The 25,505-nt window shown below is 37.5% G+C and overlaps 1 protein-coding gene across 1 annotated transcript in view; it reads right to left on the bottom strand.

Moving 5' to 3' along the window:
* The window catches only part of LOC129782999 (protein mono-ADP-ribosyltransferase PARP8-like), a 160,692-nt gene that overhangs the window by 67,321 nt on the left and 67,866 nt on the right, over positions 1 to 25,505 (bottom strand). The window contains exons 3-6 of the mRNA XM_055792595.1: positions 11,456 to 11,493; positions 5,073 to 5,162; positions 3,693 to 3,763; positions 1,240 to 1,317 (exon numbers count right to left, since the gene is read on the bottom strand). Of these exons, the coding sequence (XP_055648570.1) occupies positions 1,240 to 1,317; positions 3,693 to 3,763; positions 5,073 to 5,162; positions 11,456 to 11,493 (277 nt within the window). The remainder of the gene's footprint in view (positions 1 to 1,239; positions 1,318 to 3,692; positions 3,764 to 5,072; positions 5,163 to 11,455; positions 11,494 to 25,505) is intronic.

The raw sequence follows: 25,505 nt of genomic DNA on the forward strand, positions 1-25,505 counted from the left end.
CAACTCATCACTACAGGGCAAAATCAGATTTTTCCTTTCAGGCAGATTAAAATAAGACACTGGTCTTTACACTGAAGTATGTGTACATGGTCCTTCCCAGCTCTCCACAGGGCCGTAGGAGTCAGCAGCTGAAGGGAGGCATTTCCTGTAGTCATTTCTAAAGTGAATGAGTCAATGCCCCATGTCAGTTATTTTCTGACACTAAAAATACATTCTTTCAGTTCCAGTTTCAATATCACTTTTAATAGCTTTTTAGGAGCATGCTTTTTTAAGAATAAAGCACCTCAACGTGTATTTTGTGTTCCAACCCCACCACACTGTTGGCTCTGCAAGAGAAGAGGCTTGACGATGTCCAGCTCAACAGCATCCCATGCTCTCTGCACTGTCCCAACTGGCTGGCACTGCAGCCTCAGCTCTGCACGCCAAGGGCATGGATGGCTTCAGCCTCAAGGCTGAGATAGTGACAACTTTCATAAACAGCGACTGTAGCTTGTTAAAATGTTCATCAAAATAAACAGTTCTAATAAGTAAGAAATTATTCCTTTGGGGCAATAGACTAAAAAGATAAGAAAAATCTGAATAAAGAGACTAGCAGCATGAAGCGCTCTTTTGACACTGAAAAAGGAAAAGGTATTAATAAATTTTATTTCCCAATACATAAGAGAATTTAATAACTAATTCTGATAAGGGAAAAAGAAGTAAAGACACAGAGCAGTACATTAATCAAAAAATATGCAGCATTTTTCAAGGTGAATTTAACTGTAGAGCTCAGAAAAAGAATGCACTATTGCCTAGATCAAAACTGTTTTGTAATAAACTTTTTACCATTAAATTCCAATGCTCTTGACTTTACAAAATGGTGATCCTCCAGAAGGAAACAGATTGGGATACAGTCTGACTTCCCATTTGTATCAATAATGGGATATGCTTTAAAGAGTGAATATCTATTTCCTGGAAGTAAGCAACTGGCTTCTATTTTCAAACATCCTGAAGAGCACTTGTTTTTTCTATTCTTAGAGCTTTACAAATTTAAACAAACTCATATTATTTTAAATTTGATATAATTATAAAGTATAACATATTCAATACTTCTACTATAAAATACTACACATATATACACATGGCATTCTATTCTATGTTGAATAAACATAAGAAATTATCATAAATTTATAATGGAATGAACCACAGAAGCTTTGAAATATTAATTTCTTGAAACTTGTGCAAAAATATCCCCATTACCTGTCCTCCATAATAAAATTCCTCAGAATCATTATCTCCTTCAGAGTCATCTTCAACTGTGGTGTTGTGCTGTGACTCCTTAATGGAAAAGGAAAGTTAGCAATGATACAAGCAATATGTTTATCTTGCATTTATAGTTCTAATTATAACTACAGTAATTATGTTTTTACAAATAAGCTCTAAGCACCCTTTATTAAAAGATCTCAGACAAAACAAGCACTCACTAACTAGGTACATAAAAACACCTGGAATATACGTTGGAGAAATCATACTTTGGATACAGACACAGTGTGATGTTTTATGGAACTGGAGAATTCAGTAGACTATGCAGGGGTACTTCACTATCTCCTTTTGCTAAACAAAGCATAATTTACCCACCAAGAAAGGTTCTGGACCTAATTCATTTGGCATTTCAGTGACCAAAAAAAAAATAATACTTTATTCTGGTAAACCAATTCTAATAGATTAAGGAAATAATTCAAGTCTGAACATGGGATCTCTTAAGTTCCTTTATGTGAAAAACTCTGACACACTGCTGCATAATTATTATTTTTAACAGTACCAGCCTGTTGCCAGAAAAGTTCAAACTTAATTTTCTGACTTGCTCTGTTCTATGACTTTGAAAATTAAGGATTAGAAAGTAATATGCTTACCCAAGTAAAACCTGCTCTAAATAGGCTTTTCCGTGAATAATTGCACTCAACTAAATAGAACTGATCATGCTACAGACTGCAACTCAGCATGAGCAGAAGTGTTATATTCTGCTTCCTACCAATGGAACCTTTACTTATAATGATGTAATTGCTTGAAGATATTAAATCTTGTTTCCCACAATCCATTTATTATTTCTAGACCCTATACTGACAAGGATCCCATAAAGAATACTTGATAAAATCATAATTCTTCACTTTAATCTGATCATGATGTATATATTGCATACTTTTTATTTATGTCCTGCACAGAACTGTCATAATGGAATATAAATCAGATGTATGAATCAAAGATTAAAAGTTACCTCTAAGTCCCATATATTCATAACTGTCAAATATACTCTTATCACCAATTTCTATGGTCAGACATTCTAATCCCATTTCCTTACCTTTGTCTCTAAATTCCTGCTCTATTCACTGTATGTATACATAGAACAAAAATTGTATTTCAGCCAATTTCACAGCAATTTTTTAAGACAAGGAATAAAAATAATTTCTGCTTCTACTTTACTGAAAAGAAACAAAGTGACATCAGTCTTCATTGTTTTATAATAACTTTAGCTCAAGGGGAAGCCTGTGTTAAAAGAGAACTCAACTGAACAAAAATTCAACACAAAGCAAAGAGAAATTAAACTCTCACACTACAAAAGTGACAAACTCATCCTATCCTAACCAAAATGTCTAACTGTCTAGACAAATGAAATGGTCAGTCTTTTATTTAAAGGCTTTTTTCAGTACTTCCATGCCTAAGTAAGTACCTTGTTTAATTGGAAAAATAAATAAATAAAAGCTCAAACTCTTTCCCATAGAAGCTAACTGTATCTCAGGCTTTTAATCAAAAGGGTAAATTCTTACTGTGCTTGAATTTATAATGTTTACAGAGCAATGAATACAATTATGAGGCAGCCAAAGCAAAATATTTCCAATGCAACTTTTTACGTCAAATCAGGTTTCATCTACAAAAAAACCCAGCCATACCCATTATCGTATCTGAACATGCTTATCTGACTTTTCCAGGATCAAATACAGATTGGAGCCTAAAAAGCAGTAGTCAAGAAACAAGTATTCTAAACAAAGCAACCACCCTTAACAAAGGAAGTCTTTAAGTCAAGCACTTGAAATCTTGTTACAGTGCTCAATTTCTTGCTTGGGGTGGAAGCCTATGTGGTACTTTCTTTGAGCCCATAACACTGTCAACCCCTGTATACCTTACGTTAGTGCCACTTCTTTCTTGAGTTAATGTCAAAGTGATACTGGTCAGGGACCCATGCCAGAGGTACAGCACAAATACAACTGTGACTGGAAGGCTTTAATACTCCAGATGCTACTTATGGTGAATAGTGTCATGCAGAGGTCCAGAGACTCCAGTGGGACTGCTGTAGGCCACATGATGAAGCAATGAGCTAATAAATGGGGTGTGGTCCTACATGCAAGACTAGGTTAAAAGGTAATGGCATCATGATCTACTTCTCCAGGAGAGCTGTATTTTTAGGGCAGACAGGGTCTATGCCACCACTGAACAAAAGATAAAATAAACATCTCCAAGATGGGAGCATCCCTATCCCAACTAAGTGATTTGCTGGTTAATCCACATATGAAACCCAGAGAACTACACTCACCTTATAAAATGTGTAAACCTACAGTTTGGGTTAGATTTGACAGGGAATCTATGGTAAATATTCATATTTTATTATTTTGTTGTTTCTTAAAATATCTTGTTAAAAAAATCCAAGAAATACATACCTCTCCATTCTCCCTCTGTAATTTTGATTTTATGGATAAGCAATAGTTGACATCACTGGTTTTTCTTAATTCTTAAAAGAAACAGGAAAATAGGGAACACGTGAAAAATGTGAAATAATTTTGCATATGCAGACTTTAAAAACTTGGAGTAGTAGAGCAAATAAGGAACAAAAAATTACAGATAGGAAAAGCACCAAAGAGATTACAATACAACAGTCTAAAATTAAGAAGCCCCAACATCTCAGAAGACTCATATTTTTAAGTGTGAAATGAAACTCGGCTGGTCCATCTAGGGCATTTGTTTTTCTCAATCTGTAATTTACACTTCAGTGTCATTCATTAATTTTGTATACTTTATAAAAGAATAAAACAAAATCCCTCAGCAAAATTAAATCTAATAATCTATATAAAATATAGGGTTTTATTCTATTTTAAATGACAGGCTGTATTTGTCTTTAAATTACAGAAATATTTGCAAGTAAAATTTATCTTAAACTTCTAACTATAATGGCCAATTTTTGTTTGTGTACCACTCCAATGATTTCAATAAAATTATTTTTTATTTACATCAGTATAAATGAGATCAGAGACTGAAGATCATATTGGTTTTCCAGTGAAATTCAAAGTAATTCTGTGTTACACAAAGAAAGCCCTAAACTATTGTAATAAATAAAAAAAGTCTGCAAAGTCAAGTGTTCCTATCTGAAGAATTTCCAGAATTAAGACTGCTCTATGCAGTTTCTCCTGCAGCCTGAAACCATCAGGGAATTTGACTGCTAAAATCTAAAAAATCTCTATGGAGTATGCACAAATCTCGATTATATATTGTATAAATGTGTCTAGATGTCTGAAAAGCATGACCTTTCATGTATCGAATAATTTTTGAAAGTATGGAAATAATTTCAAATTAACAGGTTCCAAAAATCACCGGGAAAAAAGATATTTTTTTCTATAGTCTCATTTCGTGAAACAGCCGAATCATTTTGTTTGAAATTTCCTGAAATAATTAATTAGAGGCAATGGTAGTTATAGACTGTTTCATCCCCAGTGGTGAAGATTTAGTGAAGTTTTAAGCAAGTGAGCATGAAAACTTATAACTGGGAAGTATTAAGCACCTCTAACTGTATTCAAGGAGAATTGCTTTATCACAGACTGCAAGACATTAAAAGAATAAAATACATTCTGCCTGTACAATCATGTTGATCCCCAAAAGAAATATTTTAATTTCTTCTATTCTGAAATGTAGGACAATTTACTACAGCAAGACTGAGAAAATAGCAAACTGTACACACATCAACATATCTCCCTTTAAGTAAAGGCAACATCTTGTCTTTCCTCACAAAATATGAACTTGGTAAAACACTCGGGACATAAGATTACCTGTAGCAATTTGGTCGAAAATTACTGGAATTGGCTCTGTTGTAACTACCACATCTTCATCATTATCCGAAATGGAAACATAAGTGTTATCTACAAAAGAAAAACACCTTGCATGGTGAAGTCCAATTTTTTTTCTGCCAGCATCTTCCAATGTTGCCCATTCCACCCTTGTAACATAAGGAACCACTTCCCATTAGGGAAGCCCAGCACTACCATCTTCCTGGTGCATTTTTTTCAGCTGAGATTGCTAATGAAAAGAAAAATACCAAAAGAATGGAAGATTTGGTCCCAAATTTTATAAAAGCAAACCCCTGGAGTCTGATATCGTGGCTTTCAGGAATCACACCAAGGGCTGCTCTGAAGTGTCCCACAAGGCTTATGAGGGTTTGAGACAACCTTTTCCAAAATTAAGACTTGTTCTATGATTTTTGTCATGCCTGATACTAAAATTCAAGCTAGGTCTGGTGTGCAGAGTGAAGGCTGCATTCAGACCTAGGTGTTAACAGCCCATTATTCAAAATACCTATGCCTCATTTTGCCTAGTCATGTAAAGGATGTTTGAAGCATCTTCTAATCAGTGGACAACATTTCTTGTGCCTATATTCAGAAAAAAAAATCTCTTTCCTCCCACTTAACAAAAACATTAGGTATGGATATGAATATGGAAAGTCTATTCCAAACATTCTTACAAAATGTGGAGATCACGCTGTGATTTTTTTTTTCCTTCCAGCCAAATGTTTAGTAACAATGAACAAGGGGAAGCAAATTTTTATGTAGTATCTGCAGAAGCTTATTTTGCATTAATTGCTGACCTGTCTGTGAAAGTAATAAAATTTTGTTTTCTACTGATCTGGGCTGAATTGAAATATATACTCTAGAGCAGAAAGGCTGATGTTGTGGTTTAACCCCAGTCAGGAACTAAGTACCACACAGCCGCTCACTCACTTCCCTCCCTCCCCTGGTGGGATGAGGAGGAGAACTGGGGAAAAAAAAGGTAAAATACATGTGTTGAAATAAGGACAGTTTAATAATTGAAATAAAATAAAATATTATAATAATAATAGTAATGAAAAGGGAGACAACAAAAAGAGAAAGAGAAATAAAACCCACCAAAGACAAGTGATGCACAATAAAATTACTCACTACCCGCTGACCAATGCCCAACCAGTCCCCGAGCAGCAATTGGCCCCTCCTGACCAACTCCCCCCAGTTTATATACTGAGCATGACGTTCTATGGTATGGAATATCCCTTTGGCCATTCAGGTCACCTGTCCTGGCTCTGCTCCCTCCCAGCTTCTTGTGCACCTGCTCACTAACAGAGCATGGGAAACTGAAAAGTCCTTGATTTAGAGTAAGCACTACTTAGCAACAACTAAAACATCAGTGTGTTATCAACATTGTTCTCACACCAAATCCAAACCACAGCACTGTACCAGCTACTAAGAAGAAAATCAACTCTATCCCAGCTGAAACCAGGGTAGCTGACAATTAAGTAATCACAGATAAAGAGACAAATAAGAGAACTGAAACAAGGAATTGATCTATCATAATTTTGAACACTCCATTCCCACATCAGCAAAGTGTGTAAACTCACACATAATTTTAAGCATACTGCTGCATGCTCAAAGCTTTTGACCACAGTGTTTCCAGTGCAATGTTGAAAATGCTAACATCAACTGATCAGTAAATTCAGCAATATTATTACTTGTATTATTGTGGGTTTTAGAAGTCTCTATCAAGACCAAGCCCTGATGCTGCTGCCCCTTTCTTGCACAGGTGTGCCACACTACCTTTGCAGACTAGCAGCTGCACTGCCACAGACAGACAGGCACATGAGCAGCCCACTGCCTGTGAAACAGCCTTTCTGCCACATTCACGTCTACTGAGTCTGACACTATCCCACACCTTCGCCTACTTCCACTCTTGCACTGTCCCATGAGGTAATCTGTGCTCAGCTCAACAAACATATTGCGAGCGGGCAATTGCTGCAGGAGGCTGACACCACTTTTCCCTGAGCACTGCACTCCAGTGGGCATAGCAACCTGCTCTATCTGCTCAGTTTGTGTCTGCTTGGCTACATGCTTGGCACAGGGATGTGTTTTAAAGCCACAGCATTGTGCAAATAAAATGGGGTCCCTCCAGCCATCTACCAGCATTCACTCCTCCTCCTCCCACTTTTGCCTGTCAGCAGGACAGGCTGTAAATTGTGCCTCCAAGACAGTTGCATCTCACCCCCTCCACAAACCCCTGCCTTGCCTCTATTTGCATGTTCTACCTTCCTGCCATCATTTCAGTGTCAGCCTCACCATACTGGATGGCTCTGGGTATACAACACACACTCATTCCTTTCCCAGGTTTGGGAGTGTAACTTACTGGTATAGAGTCTAATGAGCTGGAATAACCAAGGTCAACATTTACCCCTAAATATACCTAACACCATATATATGGGTGGGAGAAAGGAAATCCATGTGCTAGAACTTATTGATGTGTGAAAAAGTAGGAAAAACAGCAATATGTGCTGTTAAAGAAAATGTATTTTGAATTAAGAAATTTAAAGTGCTGAAGCTGCTAAATGGCAGAACCAGGCCTTGGCCCTTGTATAGTCCTAATCCAAGGCTGGTTTAAAACCCAGTCAAGTTAATCAGTAGGAGAATAGAGAAACAATAGATGATCAATTTGTATACACAGCTGCTCTCAAAAATGCAGGTGTTTTTAGAAAAAAATAGTATATGTGAATAGGAATTGCTTGTTCAAAGACTAAGTGTGCTTGAAGGATTGTGTGAGTTAAAGCAGTCAGAAAGAAGATCATGATCCAAGGAGGACCTTGGAACTGAGGCAGAGACTGGAACCGAATAGATGAATCAGCTGGGACAGGGTCAGGTGATGGATTCGCAGAACTGACAAGACCAAAGGAAACTTCTAAAAACTTCAGACACTGACTAATGATTTGATAAGTGTATATAAATTGTGCTGTATCCCTTTGTTCTCTGCCACTCACTGAGGTGGTGGCCCAACTCTGAGTTGTGATTAAAGCAAACCTAGTGGTACCCATGTCTATATGAATTTTTCCTTTAACAGTGCTATAAAGAATAAAAAGTTATCAAGATATACATATATGGATTTTAATTATATTTTTATATCCACTGTTTGTCATTCTTTCTTGGCAGCTGGATAATGTACTTTTCACTGCCAAGTATTTGTTTTCCTTTTCTATTTGGCAACCATTGGGGTTTTTTTTCTTTCCTTCCATCAGTCTAATGAAACTTGAAATTAAAATACTGGGCTTGCTTTCTTCAACATCCAATTTCTAAGGCACTACACCCAGGAACACCTCTCTTTTTAAGTGGAGTCTGCCTGAACCTAGTGTAGGGATGCAACAAACCACTTGCTGCCAAACTGGTTGTCTCTCTCTGTGCTGCAATCTAACAAGGTTTAAGAAAAAGATGTTTCTGTTAACATGTGTGTAACCCACAAATCACTGGGATAAAAGACTATAGCAGTTCTACAAGTTTATGACAGCCAACATGTATCACTCAGAATGTACAATCATTAGCATAATGCTTGCTGTTGTAATGGTTCTCACAGGAGTCACAATCCACTCATATTAATGGAACTTTAATCTACTCACTGATGTTATATTCTATAACTGCTCCTTAGGAGCATTATTTTCCCCCAGTTGTGTCTATGTTATGAGAAAATGGTTACAAAGATATATTACTGGAACTGATATTACCTACCTCTAAATTTTCAGTGATATTTTCACAATTTCAGCAATGTATATATAACTTTGAGACAATATTGTCTCAACACTACTCCTATTAAGTTATTCAGTGTGCCTTTGTGAGCATATTTTTAGCTTTCACTCATAATTATGAAACATTCAAACACCTTCCATTATTGAAAGTTGTCATGTCATATTGCAATTCCCATAGGTATGATTTAACACTCTGTTTGTAATCTTTTGATGTTTTATGAAGCAATTCAGCAATAGTTACACAGTGTTATCAGTGCCAATGCAGTGACGCTGCATATATAACAACAATGCATGGAGCTAGAGTATACACAGTACCCAAAGCTCTTCTTATAATATCTAAAAATTACTTGTGGTGGTATGACTTTCAGCTGAATGAACATAATTTGTATGGTAACTTAATCTCTTCTATTTTCATATATTTATTGCATACATTAGAAATTTATCTGATGATCAACTCTGACAGCCTTCTCATGATTTCCAAATTTGATCCAATGTGTATTACACACTCTTACTCTCCAAAGGATATGACTTTGATATAGGTACACACTAATGGACTTAAACCTTGATCTGTAAAGACTTAACCCATGATAAATTTAATTTGATGAGCATATCCTGCTCTGAACTCTAGCAGCTAGTAGCAATACTTGAAGATCATCTTCCAATTGAGGAGGATACCAGCACAGAGCTTCCCAGGCTTGACACCATCACACCCTGATATGTCCGTGAAACATCCCTTAAAATACATGCCAGAGAAGAGGTAGACACAGTGAGCAGTAATGTTAAGTTATAGATTTAGCACAAAGAGGAGACAAAGAATCTGGCTCACCAAGCCAAAGGAAGTATTTTTAGGATCAAAGCTGTAAAATGACAGTCATTATCCTTCTTAACACACTAAACACCTCTTCATCACAAAGCAAACATACATACTGCAAAAGCTTAAGATATGAATGAAATCAGCTCTTCCAAAGGCTTGAAGGGTTACATTTGCAATCAGTAAACATGCATAGCTGGTTTACCTCCCCCCCCCCCCAGGTTCTATCTGGCTTTAAAATATAGGGGGTGATGGCAGAGAATATTTATTAGGTTTTAGAGCCACCAAAGTCACTCAGGCTTGTAGGCCATCAGAGCATGCTGGAAACAGCATCTGTAAGGGAAGTTTGAGGTGTGCCTGTCAGAAGAGCTTGCCAGGAGATGAGATCTTATGTGCTGTGAGAGTAACTGCTGGTTCAGTGCTCCAGCTTGCCATTTAGTTTAGGGGCTCATAGACATCAAGTTCAGTGCCTTCATAATAGCTTAATCCCTGAAATTAATAAATCCATTACTGATGTTTAATAAAACAAAACATTAATAAAATATGATGTAGATTTTTTTCCCAACGATTTGTCCCTCCTTTCATTGTCAGGTCAATGGAGTAATCATTGAGTCACTGATTTATCACTGGTATGACTGTGTATTTTATGAATCTCAGTTTTTCTGCTTACTACATGTTGAATAGATTATTATTAGTAGTAGCTTTTCCTCCAGTTTTTACTGGTGAAAAAAAATATCTCTCACAAAGGTTGTGAGCATTCTTTCACATAATCCATTGTATTTAGCATCACTGCTGATACTGATTTCTCTCTGCATCTGCTTCAAACACTCTGGTGTTTTGAACAGGCATAGTCTACTGCTTATCAGTGAAGATCAAAGCCTCACTTCTTTAGAGATTCTAAAAGAAACAAGGAATATTTATTTTAGAAATATAACAGAGATGTTACAGATAATGATAAAAAAAGGCCAGAGGGTTTCATATAATTCACAGTACTTAGACTATTAAATACTCCCAGGTGCAAAAATACAGAATGTGGTGCAATCCAACAGTACTACCATGTACCTTTACTTGCACAGTGCCTGTCTGCCCTCACCCTTGCTTCCCTCTCCTGCTTCTGCTGATCTCTGTGCCACCTGAAGTATCTATGCAGTCTCTTTGTAAAGGAAATCAGGGAAACAAGCTAGTAGAAAACTAGCTTTTGCTCTTTCCTGGTTGTCTTTCATATGGATAATTCCCCTTGTCTGGGTTGGCCACACGGTAACACAAATAAATATTTTTGACAACCCAGCTCAGGGTATGACAGGGAGGCAGGACTGAACAGCTTTGCAAGCTTATGTTACCAAATACATACCCATACACAAACCCTTGGCTGCAACAGACCCTGAGAAGCATCAATGCACAGTCCACAGGCTTAACTTTAAGAATGTGAATGTGAGTAGTCTCATTAAGGTCTAACACAGAAGTGCTTTGCTGGCCCCATGCCAGACTGTGCAGCCTCTTGAAAGATCAAGCTTTATCTACCATGCCAAAGAGGAGTTGGGCAGTTTCTCACTCCTGTCACTGTTGGCTCCAGACACAGAAAGCATCACAAGCTCCAGTCTCTGTAAGCTTGTGAACCAGGTTTTCTCACCCTGACCTAGTTGATAAATGACACCTGAAAAGGAGAAATGACTCTGAAAATAATCTAACTAATGGAAAATTATTAGCATAAGGGTGCACTTGGAAGACATTAACACCCTTTCAGATATTTTCAGCTGAATATTGCAAATTGCAGTATCATGCATACAAGTGTCACAGACAAGAACGTTGCACTGTACCTGGGTAATCCTCAGAGACATGCACTGAATAGGATACACTGTAAAAAGAAAAAAAAAAAAAGAAACAACAGAATTAATAACAACAACATTAACTGCTGGCATAAGATTCTTTTCTTGCTCCTGTATTATTTTATGTTTATTTATAGGTTCCTGACAGTTTCCAGGACAGAAGGCAACAGCTATTTTGATGGCTTTTGAAGCGTGCAGCTAAAAAAAGTATCATGCCCATTTTGAAAGCTTACTTTGCTAAATTGGCACATCCCTATATCAACCTTCATAAAAAGAATATCAATACTGCATTATATTCACTTTAGAGTAATATTTCACAATGTCTGTACTTAGTCCTATTAAAAAAAAAAAAAAAGTTGCTCTTTGAACACCAAAACTAGAAAAGCCCAGTTTTCTCTGCATCTGTTTCTGGGGTTTACTCAAGGCTCAGTAGTACTTCTGTATGTTCCTGTTAGTCTCAGCAAAGGCTCTGTATGGTTTGGACTCCTTCCCCTCATCAAACCCCCATATTTATAACAGTTGTGGCAAGCTTATTTGATACCTCTACCTCTCTGTCAAGCTGAGTTCAAATCAAATTTGAAAGAGCCACAGTCAAACTGAAGGGTAGCTTCACTACATGGATTACCCGAATCTGTTTCACCAGAAAATGAACATACATACTGTGTCAGTCCTCCAGCTCAGTCCACATGTGCTTTCACTGTCACCCAGTGAGATGTTCACTAAACTCACTGCTGAGAGCAGGACAAATGGGCATGATGGTCTGCTCAGTTATATAAGTACCCACCGAGTCCCTTTGATTTTTTTTAAGGTTAATGTGTGTCTTCATTTTGAATTAAAAACATTCAACTATGCAGCATGCTGAAAGCTTTCTGTTGTATAATTTATGTTCTTTCCACTTCTAAAACCTAAAAATTGCATGTGTCAAGCTACACATTTAAATAATACATGATGTGTGTTCATGTCTGTAGTGAGTTAAGCAGACAAAGGCAGGATGGCACAGTTCTCAATAAAATTTGGTGTATGTATTCTACATTGCTGAAAATTGATTCAGTGGATCTTTCTAAATTACATGAATATAACTTCCATGTAGACTATAAAATAAAACCACAGGTGATTTTTTTCTTTTTCTCTCTCAAGGACTTCTGTTAAATGAGGTCTACTTTCATAATCCAATAACTGGAAGAGGCAATCAATATGAAAAAGTAGGTCCCATACTTTCTTCTGTAAGTCAGTTGATTACTGCACCTGTTTTTACACACAATCTATTCTAGCACAATTAATTTTATGTACTGTTTGACTAAGAAGCAAAGATGCCTTTTTCTTCAACAGCTGCAAACATTCACATAGATTGAAGCAGTGTTTATTACAGCTGACAATGGATTTAGCCACACAACTCTTGATAGCCTCAGTCAAACCAGAATTAAATCCCATCACTGTGTAAATTCAACATTTTGTGATTTTTCTCTTTTAGTTATTTTTCAGACATTTGGAATAGGCATCATCTATATCCTCTCATCTTGGAGTATTTGCCCTAAAGACTGGGGTATTTAAATCTAATTAATCTGTAATGGCATAAAATATCACTATTTTAAATAGGGAAATATTCCAAAATAAGGAATATGTTATAGCTCAGTGCAGTCATGTGTGGAGAATTTTCTCCTGTGGTACAAAAAAAAACCCACCAAAAAAGCCCCCAAGAAGTTATCTAAGGGCCCCTTCTTACCAAAAACTATCTTCTAGACACTGTGTTTGTAACCATTTCTTCCTTCTACTACCAAAAGAAGTACTTGAGTCTTACTCTTTCAGACTGACTGCTTGCCACACCTCTTTGCTGCCTCCAGAATTGATGTGTATAGGTTTGTTTGACTATTGTTATATAGGATTATCTTCAAGTGTGGACTTTATTCTAAGAAAATAAAACCTTTCTAGAACTCAGGAATTATTCCATGTTCAAATTTTAAAACTATCTCAATCCAATTTAAAAGCTGCAGCAAAGCAGGGAAATTCCACATACATATTAAAAAAAAGTTCTTCATATTGAGGACAGAAACAGGGGCTACAGAACTTACAGAATTTCTATCAGTGAAGATATTCAAAACTCAACTGGATAAGGCCCTCAGCAACATAATCTAACTTTGAAGCTAGACTTAAGTTCGAAGTTGGTTCTGCTTTGAGTGGGGGAGTAGACCAAGTAGTCTGCACAGGTCATCCCCTCCACATAATTACTCTATGTTCCTATGTGCAGAAACCCTATGAAAGTGTGTTTCTCTTCCTTCTTCTTCATTATGTGGTATCTGTGACAGCACCAGTTGTGGCGACATTGAATGGAAATTAATGAGAAAAATATATACTGTAGATCTTGTGAGATGGAACTAAAATGAAAAGGTTTATGAAGATGCAGGTTAGAAATAGTGTCAAACCAGATCTTGTAATGACTGCAAGCAAATTCAGGATCTGATCCAAAGCCCACTAAATCCAGTAGTGGTCTCAGTACTAATATGAACATTAACAGAGGGGAAAGGAAAGATAAAAATTATATAAAGTAAAATTATTCTGTGATCCCAGTAATAAAAAGTCTCCTTACAGAAAAAATTTTGCCACCAAAATCTGATGCCACCTCCATCTGAAAAGCATTAATAGTAAATCTATCTGCCAAACCAAAATCAAATGGTAATATGTTGGAAATAATAATAATGGAATCTGATAAGCCTATGCTGCCACTTCAGAGGAAAGCATTTAAAGGAGATGTGAACCAAAGATTAAAAAACAAAATGCCTGAAAATGGGATATTTACTTCCAATTAAAATAAACCATTTGTTTTTATTAGAAACACTACTTATTATGCTGGATGTGTTTAACCCTTTACACTATTACACCCCCACCCCCCAAAAAAAAAGGAATGTCTAATTGTCTTCTTTCTATCTAAATTCACATCTTCAGTACATGTTGGGATCTCTGTGCTGTCCTCTCTTAAGTGTCACCAGATCAGTGTACTCTGAAAAGTATTAGTGAAGTATTATGCCAAAGAAAGTTCTCATGGGAACAGTCTTTTAGATAGGCCATTCCTCTCATACATATTTAAACTCATATTTGGGGAGAATAAACAGATTGTTTGAGCCCCCTGAGAGAGACGGTGGTGCTTTATACTTGGGCTTGTAATCATGTTAGTTATGTGCAGGCTATGGAAGTAAAAAGCTGAAATAAAACTACTGAACAGAATAAAACTTGGGTTTGTGTCCCAGCTTGCCATTGTGATTGTCACATATGATCGCGTTTTGGCACATTTTTCTGCACTCAGGATAAACTGCTTCCTAATGATCGTGCACCTGATTTGTCAGAAAGCAAGATATACCAGGCTAACAAAGGTCTCTTAAGAGGTTCCAGTCATGCAGCCACACAAGCATTTTCCTGCTGACTTCAATGAGATTTAGAGCCAAGACAGAAACACAGGACTGTGATGGCATACAACACCTTCAAAAAGCACAGACTTCAGTGAAGATGCAGATGTTCAACACCTCTCAGTGTTAAAACCTCTCAGAGCCAAATCAAGCCTTTACTGAAGCATCTTTCTTGTTTAAGTACTCAAAAATGCAACTGGAATTAATTTAGGCCTGGCCTCCACATAGAAGTACAACATGATTATTCCAGTGAAGGATGTGATTTTTCCTTCTGGCAATGCAGTTCCTCTGTACAATCCTATTGCAGTTACATTGCTATAAATACAGCTTATATCACTATAATTTATTTCCATTCCCATAAACAGATTCTAACCAGCCAACATCATCCTTGTTCGTTCAGTTATATTGCTTTAGCTACATAAACATAGTTAAACTCTTTGGTGTAAATAAAGCCTCAATGATCATGTTATTTGTTTTATTCAGCTTAGGCCCTCTGCAGAAGGCATCCTACAGTACATACATTTCTCAACCCTTAAGCTCAGAACAAGCTCCATACTATAAATGGCCTTGTAAAATTTTTGTGATTTAACAAACAATAAAGCATCACAGGAGAAACTAGTGAGACTTGTCATGTCTCATTGTTTATGAGTTTTTAATGTAAACTTTGTATTGTTTGAAATAATATTTATGTGTAGAGCCCCAGCCTCAGCTTAGTATGGTGGGTTGACCTTGGCTGGACATCAGGTGCCCACCAAGCTGCTCTATCATTCCCCCTCTTCAACTGGACAGGGGAAAGAAAATACGATGAAAGGCTCATGGGTCAAGATAAGGACAGGGAGATCACTCAGCAATTACCATCACAGGCAAAACAGACTCAAATTGGGGAAATTAATTTAATTTATTACCAATCAAATCAGAGTAGGTTAATGAGAAATAAAAACAAATCTTAAAACAACTTCCCCCCATCCCTCCCTTCTTCCCGGGTTCAACTTCACTCCTGATTTCTCTACCTTCTCTCCTCGAGCAGCACAGAGGGATGGGGAATGGGGGCTGGGTTCAGTTCATAACGCTTTGTCTCTGCCGCTCCTTCCTCCTCACACTCATCCCCTGCTCCAGCGTGGAGTCTCACCAACGGGAGATAGTCCTACACAAACATCTCCAATGTGAGTCCTTCCCATGGGCTACAGTTCTTTGTGAACTGCTCCATCCTGGGTCCCTTCCACAGGGTGCAGTCCTTCAGGAACAGACTGCTCCAGCGTGGGTCCCCCACAGGGTCACAAGTCCTGCCAGCAAACCTGATCCAGCATGGGGTCCTCTCTCCGTGGGGCCACAAGTCCTGCCAGGACCCTGCTCCAGCACAGGCTCTCCATAGGGTCACAGCCTCCTTCAGGTGCATCCACCTGCTCTGGCATGGGGTCCTCCACAGGTTGCAGGTGGATATCTGCTCCGCTGTTAACTTCCATGGGCTGCAAGGGGACAGCCTGCCTCCCCATGATCTTTTCCACAGGCTGCAGGGAAATCTCTGCTCTGGCACCTGAAGCACCTCCTCCCCCTCCTTCTTCACTGACCTTAGTATCTGCAGTTGTTGCTCTCACATAGTCTCACTCCTCTCTTCCAGATGCTGTCCTGCAGCAGTTCTTCCCCCCCCCCCCTTCTTAAATATGTTATCACAGAGGCGCTACCACCATCACTGATTGGCTCCACTTTGGCCAGCGGTGGGTCCGTCTTGGAGCCAGCTGGCACTGACTCCATTGGACATGGTGGCAGCTTCTGGCATCTTCTAACAGAAGCCAACCCTGTAGTCCCTCTGCTACCAAAACCTTGCCACGAAAACCCAATACACATAGCAACAATTCTATTCACAGGGCATTTCTTGCAAGCTTTTTCTAATGTGTTTTAACCATTTATGTTCCTTCTTCAGAGAGATTATCCTACAAAGGTCTATCTGCTTTTGGGAACTAATTCTTAAAGTAGATGGGGATCCACAACATAATTGCTACTTTTCAGATTAATCTGTCCCATTTTGATATAGAACAAGCAGATTCACCTGCATTTAACATTGCTCTAATTTCTCAAAGCTAGTTAAAAATGAATCCAGAATCCAAACTGATTATATTACCAAGCAAAATATTACCCCAAAATGTAAGCTCTTGGGAAAAGGAAAAAAAATCCATGAAAACTGAAAAAGGCAGCAAAACTAAGGTTACTGCAATATAGCATGTTCATAAAAAGGAAAAGTACCAGCTTCATCTCTTTACATCAATTTTTAAGATTGTTTTCTGTGCCTTGAACTGCAGTTTTTACCCATCACAGTATAAACCCCAGAATCAGACATGCATCTTGAAGCTACAACAGTGACATGGAGCTGGAGTGTATGATGTATCTTCCCATCAAATTCACGTTATCTCAACTCTGCTACTTGCAATTCCTCTTTAGAAAAGAAATCCTTTAAATCAAATATCGAGCTGTTTTGCACAGCAGGAAAGCATGAAGTATCTGGCACAAGTCTAAGATTTATGTCTATGGAATGCCTATGACAATTCAGCCAGCTCTGTCCCATGGCAACAGCTGACTTCCTGCCTTATTAAGTGTGGAAATTGTGATCTAGTTTCTATTCCAGTTTTAGCTGCCTCTATTAGAGCCAGAGTTCCATGTGCTAATGTTGTAGCTCACAAACTTGCTGAAGAAACAAGATTTTTTGTCATGTGGAATCTTATGATAGACATGCCAATCTACAACAAGAGATAAGAAGACAGTAAATAAGACTTTCTTAATGCATCTGGAGGTACAGAATTCAGAAGATATTATTTTTTGTTTACAATATCCAAAATCATAGATCTAACTCATCAATGAAGTAATGCTATTAAAGGATGCATGAAGCCCTATAACTGAAGAAAAAATACTAAGACTAAGCAAAGCAAGCTATGGACAAATATGTAAGATTAAATGCTACTGTCGTATTGATTATATGTCAGGGGCAACTTCTGAACAAGTTGGTGAGCTAAATAAAAGATTAGTGAAATCTTGATAAGAAAAATAAAATTATATGTTGAGCCAAAGGGCCTTTTAAATGATCTGTATAATATTTTTGAAAGCACAGCATGATATAGACCTGATGTTTTTACTCTCTTCTAGATGAGACAATAAGAAGGAATAAGAACAAGGTCCAATTGAACAGAAGCAACTGAAATTGTATTCTTTTACCAATTTCTATCTATAAATTCTCAAAATTACTACTCACCTTTAGTATCTACACATAACATGTAACAGGAGAACATTTCATGAATGTCCACTAATTGTACAGCAAATATTTCCACTTCCATCTTCACTCCTTTGTTTCCTTATCTTTGAAAATGCTTCCAAATCTTTCAATGGATTTCAGTTACTTTCATACCCATTAGCCTCCTCTTCTACTTCAACAAGACTATAATTTGATCCTGAAGCCAGACCCTTCCTACTATTTTACTTTTGACCAGCCTTTTTCCTCAAATGAAAGAAAATTGTTCCCAAAAGTATTCCACCACAAACACAGACACTCTCTTCTCTAGTAACTGGTCTGAGATTGTTTGAAACCTAATAGCTTGGCAATAAACCACATCACAAATACAGGGTGGAAATTATGGTTTTCAGATGTACTGTGGGATTCCATCCAAACAAAACTTAACAAAACTTTCAAATTGCATTCCTAAAATGTCTGACCTTTGAACAAGTGTCTTGAGAACTGGTAGGAGATGAAGGCATTTAGGTATTGGCCAGCTGAAAAACTAGGTAGGCTATTTACACAAAAAAAATTGGAATACTTAACAAGAAACAAAATTCATTAATCTTTTTCCTTTTTTTGTAGTTGACCTTATTTGAATTAGGAAATTTTCTGAAGAGAATTCCAATTCAAAAACACACTGCAAAAGGCTTCAAAATCAAGTCTGTCTTCCAATTTGTACAAAGATGACAACCATGCAAGTAATAGCAGATGAGACCCAGCAGCCATAAGCAGCAATTTTCTATGGCAAAAAGATCTGTTCTGCTTAATGGACACTGCCAAAAGACAAACCTTCCAAAATCGCATTCTGGAGACAACCATTTTGTTTCATTTGAAAAGAGGGGGGGAAAAAAAATCCCCAAACCGCTATAAAAGCAATTGAAAAATAAGCAAAAATTACTACTATGTTACTTACAGTTAGGCCAGAGAAATTTAATGCAAATTCTCCTTTTGGTGCTTAATTATCACAACCGTGAGTGAATGATAAATGTTATTTGACAAGTAATGAACAAGTGAATTAGCAAAATATTTCATCACTTGGTATGTACAACTACTGTGCTATTAAACATTTCATTACCTTTCTATGAAAAAAGAATGCAGTCATGCTACATGAAAAACAATCCTGCTTTTCCACTCCGGAGTTTTTGAAAAAAATCCATCCCACTCAGCACACATCAGTTAAGGAAGCACTCCGCTGAAGCCCATTTTCAGAAATATACATAAAACTATGGCAGCATTCTGAATTATCTTATTAGGTAAATTATTTCATTAACTATTTCTACTATTCACTTCATAATGTCTTTATTAAAAAATATAGGAGACTTTTAAAACGTATTTATAAATGTATATTTATAATAATACAACACACATTTTTAATGTATTGCAAATCACATTCTTGAGTGAAATAAATACTATTAGCAAATACAAGTGTAAAGATCAGTAAGTACTGTATTCCATTCATTCATGATTATGATTCTATGATACCTTTACAATACAGTCCCAGTAATGTGACAAAAATATAAACAGAACTGGAAAAAGTTCCAGTTGCAAAAAACACTAACCACAAAGTGATGTTCATCTGCCCTGGTTTTGGCTGAGATAGAGCTGATTTTCTTCTTAGTAGCTGGTACAGTGCTGTGGTTTGGATTTGGTGTGAGAACAATGTTGATAACACACTGATGTTTTAGTTGTTGCTAAGTAGTGCTTACTCTAAATCAAGGACTTTTCAGTTTCCCATGCTCTGTTAGTGAGCAGGTGCACAAGAAGCTGGGAGGGAGCAGAGCCAGGACAGGTGACCTGAATGGCCAAAGGGATATTCCATACCATAGAACGTCATGCTCAGTATATAAACTGGGGGGAGTTGGTCAGGAGGGGCCAATTGCTGCTCGGGGACTGGTTGGGCATTGGTCAGCGGGTAGTGAGTAATTTTATTGTGCATCACTTGTCTTTGGTGGGTTTTTTTCCATTGGGTTTAATTCCTCTCTCTCTCCCCTTTTCATTACAACTGTTGTTGTTACTAATTATTTTTATTATATTTTACCTTATTTCAATTATTAAATTGTCTTTATTTCAACCCATGGGTTTAACCTTTTCCAATTCTCCTCACCATCCCATGGGGGGGTGGGGGAAGCGAGTGAGCAGCTGTGTGGTACTTAGTTGCCAGCTGGGGTTAAACCACGACAGCATCTCCAAACACACAGACAAACAGTACTTAGAATCACACAAGTTAGAAATACAGAAGATAGCACATGACATGACATAGTTCTGAAAATAAAAGTTTGCATAAGGCTTTTTAAAATACAAATAAATATACAGGCTTTTTGCTCTTTCACACAATGAAATAACTATTGAAGCAGAGGACTTGTGCTTTTTTTTAAACATTGAAATAAAACCTGATGTATTTAAATAAAATAACAATTATTGAAAACAACCTTATTAACTTCTGGAAATGAGAATTAGATGTCTCCACAAATAAGACAAAAATTAAAAGGAAGTGGACCTAAGTTTTCATGCACATACTAGCACAGCTATAGAAAAAGTAACTGTTAATCAAGGGCAGCAAGAATATTCTCACCATATAAAAATTTGTTTTCTTTTCTGTTACAGAATTTAGAACTTGAATTAAACCCCACTGAAATCCAAGGGAGTCTTTAATACTTGACAAAGAATATTACAGACAAGTTGCACAGAAAATAAAAGACTTCTGTCCCCTGCCATGCTTCTAGTATTTCTAAAAACAAGTACTTAATCACTTTGCTAAAAATTTCAAGATGTATTCCAAAATGGTGCAAATTCTGGTCAGCAATTTTTTTTCTTTTTCTTTTTTTTTTTTAATATTTGCAGCTTGCTATACAATTGGCCTGTGAAACATTTCACATCTGTGCTATTTTCTGGGTTCCTGATTAAAACTAGGTTCATGAATTTCTAAAAGGCTTTTTAAGTACCCTTTTAAATGTTTTGAATGTGCATGTCTGCATCTCAGCAATTTGTTTTCAGATATATGGGCCACCTTAAATGTCTTTCTGAAACACATTAGTTCAATGAATTCCTGTATCCCCTGTGATCAAGTAACTGATGACCCAGCATCAGTCACAGCTAAGTTTGCTGCTAGATAGAACCAGATGCTTGTAAAGAACTGAAATTTGTCCATACACTCTTTCTTCCTGTCCTGGTTTCAGCTGGGACAGAGTTAACTTTCTTCTTAGTAGTTAGTACAGTGCTGTGTTTTGGCTATGATGTGAGAACAATGTTGATAGGACACTGATGTTTTTAGTTGTTGCTGGGTGATGTTTATACTAAGTCAAGGACTGTTCAGTTCCTTGGGCCTTGCCAGCCAGAGGGCTGGAGGGGCACAGGAAATTGGGAGGGGACACAGCCAGGACAGGTGACCCAAGCTAGCCAAAGAGGTATTCCATACCATATGACATCATGCTGAATATAGAAACTGGGGGAAGAAGAAGGAAGGGGGGGACATTTGGCATTATGGCATTTGTCTTCCTGAGTAACTGTTACGCATGATGGAGCCCTGCTTTCCTGGGGATGGCTGAACACCTGCCTGCCTATGGGAAGTGGTGAATGAATTCCTTGCTTTGCTTTGCTTGCATGCGTGTCTTTTGCTTTACCTATTAAATTGTTCTTATCTCAACCCACGAGTTTTACATTCATTTCTGATTCTCCTCCCCGTCCCTCTGAGTGAGGGTGAGTGAGAAAGTGGCTGTGTGGTGCTTGGTTGCTGACCGGGGTTAAACCACGACACTTCCTTTCACTATAAATCAAAACTGCCCATGGTGTACCTGCACTTATACAGAAAATAACAAGTGACTCTGGGTAATCTTTTACTCTAGATGTTGGAGAATGTGCATGTGTGATGACTTATGAAAAGTCCCAGGCAAATCTATTGATGAAAAATGAGGACTATTCCAAAAATAGCACCTATGAAATAAGCAAATCAAAGACACTTGGGGGGGGGGGGGGGGGGGGGGGGGAAGTGTGTGCTGTGTGTCACTCATTTTATACATAGAAAGAGTTACACTAAAATATGGCTATGTGTGCAAAGCCAGGTTGTCCACAATCAGACTATACCAGAATCAGGCCATTTCATCTAGAACTACAAAAGCAGCTTCCTGGTTGCAGTCCCCCTATCTGACCAGTCCCAGCTACCTCCTGTTGACAGATTCTCTTTAAACTTCTCTCCTGTGTTCTTCCTTCTATTCACTGATTCCACTGGTTTGAATTCTCCATCCATCCTCCCCATTAGCTCTTCATTCAATTTCAGTCTTCTCCAGGATACAGAGCACAAAAACTCAGGAAAGTAACCTCTTAACCCAACTCAGCTGCAGCCAGAGCAGCATATATGATCACAGCCTTCAGGCACCTTATTTCCAGGGTTGGGCACATCTTCTTCCACTATGTGTTTTCTACAGTTTGGGGTTTATTTTGTTTTTTATTGGTTTTGGTTTTTAAGGAAAAACATTTTTCCTCTCTTCAGTTTCTTTCTTTTCCTTTTGGAGGACTGCTGTCAGAGGCAACCATGATATGCTCTTTTTGGAGCCAATTAAGAATTATCTTAAAGCCATGAAGTTTTGGTCCACATTGTTCCTATTGGAAGGCTGTTCTGAGGTTCTTGTGATTGTAATTCTAGTAACTCAGTTTTCAATTCAGATCAGTTGAACAGAAACCCTTTGTCTAACCCCTGTACAAAGCCTCTGTGTTGAAAGCTTTCAAATTAAAATAAAAGGACACAAAAAGAAACAACCATTATCCCAAGGCAGAGACACAAGGCAAATTGCAAACTGAACAGTTATAGTTTAACAATGATCCAAGCAACAGAAGAGAGTGTTGTCATAGGAAGGTTTGCCCAATCATTTTAGCAGATAATTCCAGCATCTTACCAATCATTAAAAACATAAATAAACTCATATAAATTCCTGGAGACATTCACTGTTTAGCTTCATTGTGTCCCTATGTCGTGGTCAGACCCTCTGCCACTATCTGCCCCTTGAAGGAATAAGGTTCCAAGTCCAAGTTACAAAGTGAGGTTTATTGAGAGAAGGCACTTGTTAAGTGGATAACAATTACACCACTCTGTGAGTGAGGATTATTCTGCTTCTATTCCAAATTCCTTATAATCTACCTAATAAGTATCACTCAGTTCCCAGGAAAGTATCCTTACCTGGTGTCCCAAGTAAGGGAAGATCCACCAAGGTGTGGGCCAGCTGTTCCTCAGGAGAATTTGAATCAGGCTCTCAGGGAGCAGTTTATATACCCTCCCTCAGTGGTTTCTGTGGTTACCATCTAGGTTACCATCTAGGGCAAACTCAGGCCCAGGACAACAAAAGGTCAGACCCCCAACCAAAGCACTACCACTTGGACTGAATCATCTCCCCACTCCCTAAGAAGTGAAAAGGTTCCTTTCCTTTACATGCAGTGTTTGGCAAAGTAGAAAACTGCTAGGCAACCTTCTTCGACCACTCAACACATTTATTAATTAGTTGGCATTTTGCTTGTTTATCTAATGAGGTGTGTGACAGCCACTGCTGTGCGGGGGAAAAGTAAATTGAAACACTCTTGCTCTTCAGGTCTTTGAGATATCTGACAAAATCCAAATTTTTCCCCCCTTCCCTCCCCCCCCCAATTAAGTCCCAAATGCTTCTGGGTATAGCTGAAATATTGTATTTATGGACTAAACCTGATTTTTTCTGTTAATCCCATACATACAGTTTCCATTAACATCAGTACAAACTGAATATATAACTTTCAAATATAGAATTTGAATGCCAAACTATAGGTTTCTTTGAATACTCTAAAGTAAAATGCATATTCTTGCATACATCCAACATAAGAAAATCACATACCGCAAGTTTTGCAATAGATTTTACATATGAAATTGTCCAACCCAGTTTATTCATGCCATTATAATGCATTCACATAATTGAGGACCACTGGCATACCTACAACCAGGTATTTATCTGTTGCTTACAGGTACACACAGTCTCCTGGTCAAGCCAATAAGGTGGCACCCAGCACCTCTGAAAACTGCTAGATTATGATATACCATGGACCCATATCCTGCCTACATTTTAATCCAAGGCAACAATCGCTGTTCCCGACTACTATGCTACACAGCTGCAAGGATTGCTTGCAAAACTGAGGTGTTTGGCTCATCCTGCTGTCCCATTACACTAACACAGTCAAAACCACACCATTGGAAAAGGAGGTTGGAAAAGGAGCTTAAATAAAATTTATGGAAAAATTTTGCATTGGCAAGGTTTCCCATTGCTAGTTTCAGTGAGTTATGAGTAAAATGTTACTTCCCTTTCTTACTAGTATCTCAGAGAACAAAATTGTAGGTTAAATATGACATTGATGACTCTCGATGTTACTCATGGAAAAAAATTCAAAGCATACCCCTGTACTGTATTTCAATATTGTGCAAAATAATAGCAGCAGGGAATTTCAGTTCAAGAGCTTTTTATGCATTTGAAGTGGCAGCATTGGCTAAGATCTGAAACAATTCTTCCACCAACTTCTCATTAATTTTATCTGTTCTTGAATATCATACTCTGATTTCTTCTTCCTAACAGAATGCAATAGAAAGCATACTGCACTTTTTTTTTTTTTTTTTTTTTTGCATTTAGGCATATTTAGTAACAGCCCATCTAATAAGGAACAATTCCTAAATATATGGACTGTTCTTGGGCCAAAGAATGCCTCTAGATGCATCACTGCTCACAAAATATTAATTTCATACTATACTCAGACAACTGTACCTGAACATAGTCTGGCAGACATTCCTACAGAAAATGCTAAGCAAACTATAGAACAAATAACAAAAGATAATTTTAATTTTAGTACCCTACCCCAACATGTAGTTAGATTTTGAATACCATTTTAATTTGTAAAGATACAATTTAAAAAATCCCTCCACGAGTCTTAATTAGATCCTGGTCTTACCATAAAACTAAATACTTAGGAAGCCCCTGTATTCCTGCAGAGGTAGTTCTATTCCCAGCTCTGTTACAGTGACTTGCTATATGTCTCCCAGCAAGAAAAAATGCACACATTTTCAAAAGACGATCAGTAACTACAAAGTGTCCTAGACACTGATTTACCTTTCATGCATGCTGAACCTCTACATCTCCAACAGAAATCAGGAGGAACCATCTGCAGTTTTGAAAATAAGGCTTTATAGTCCAAATTTAAAAAATAGGCAAAAAAATGCGCAGAAATGGCAATTAGACACTTAAACTGTTTATATTCCCTTAAAAATCCCATCAGTACATATTCACCATTTTAGATAATTCAATGTACTTACAAAGGTATAAAAAATATCCATTTAATCATGGATTTCTATAGAAATTTAGTTCTCTTAAAAGGAATTTGG

This window comes from Falco peregrinus, chromosome W, assembly GCF_023634155.1.
Source record: "Falco peregrinus isolate bFalPer1 chromosome W, bFalPer1.pri, whole genome shotgun sequence".
Lineage (NCBI taxonomy): Eukaryota > Metazoa > Chordata > Aves > Falconiformes > Falconidae > Falco > Falco peregrinus.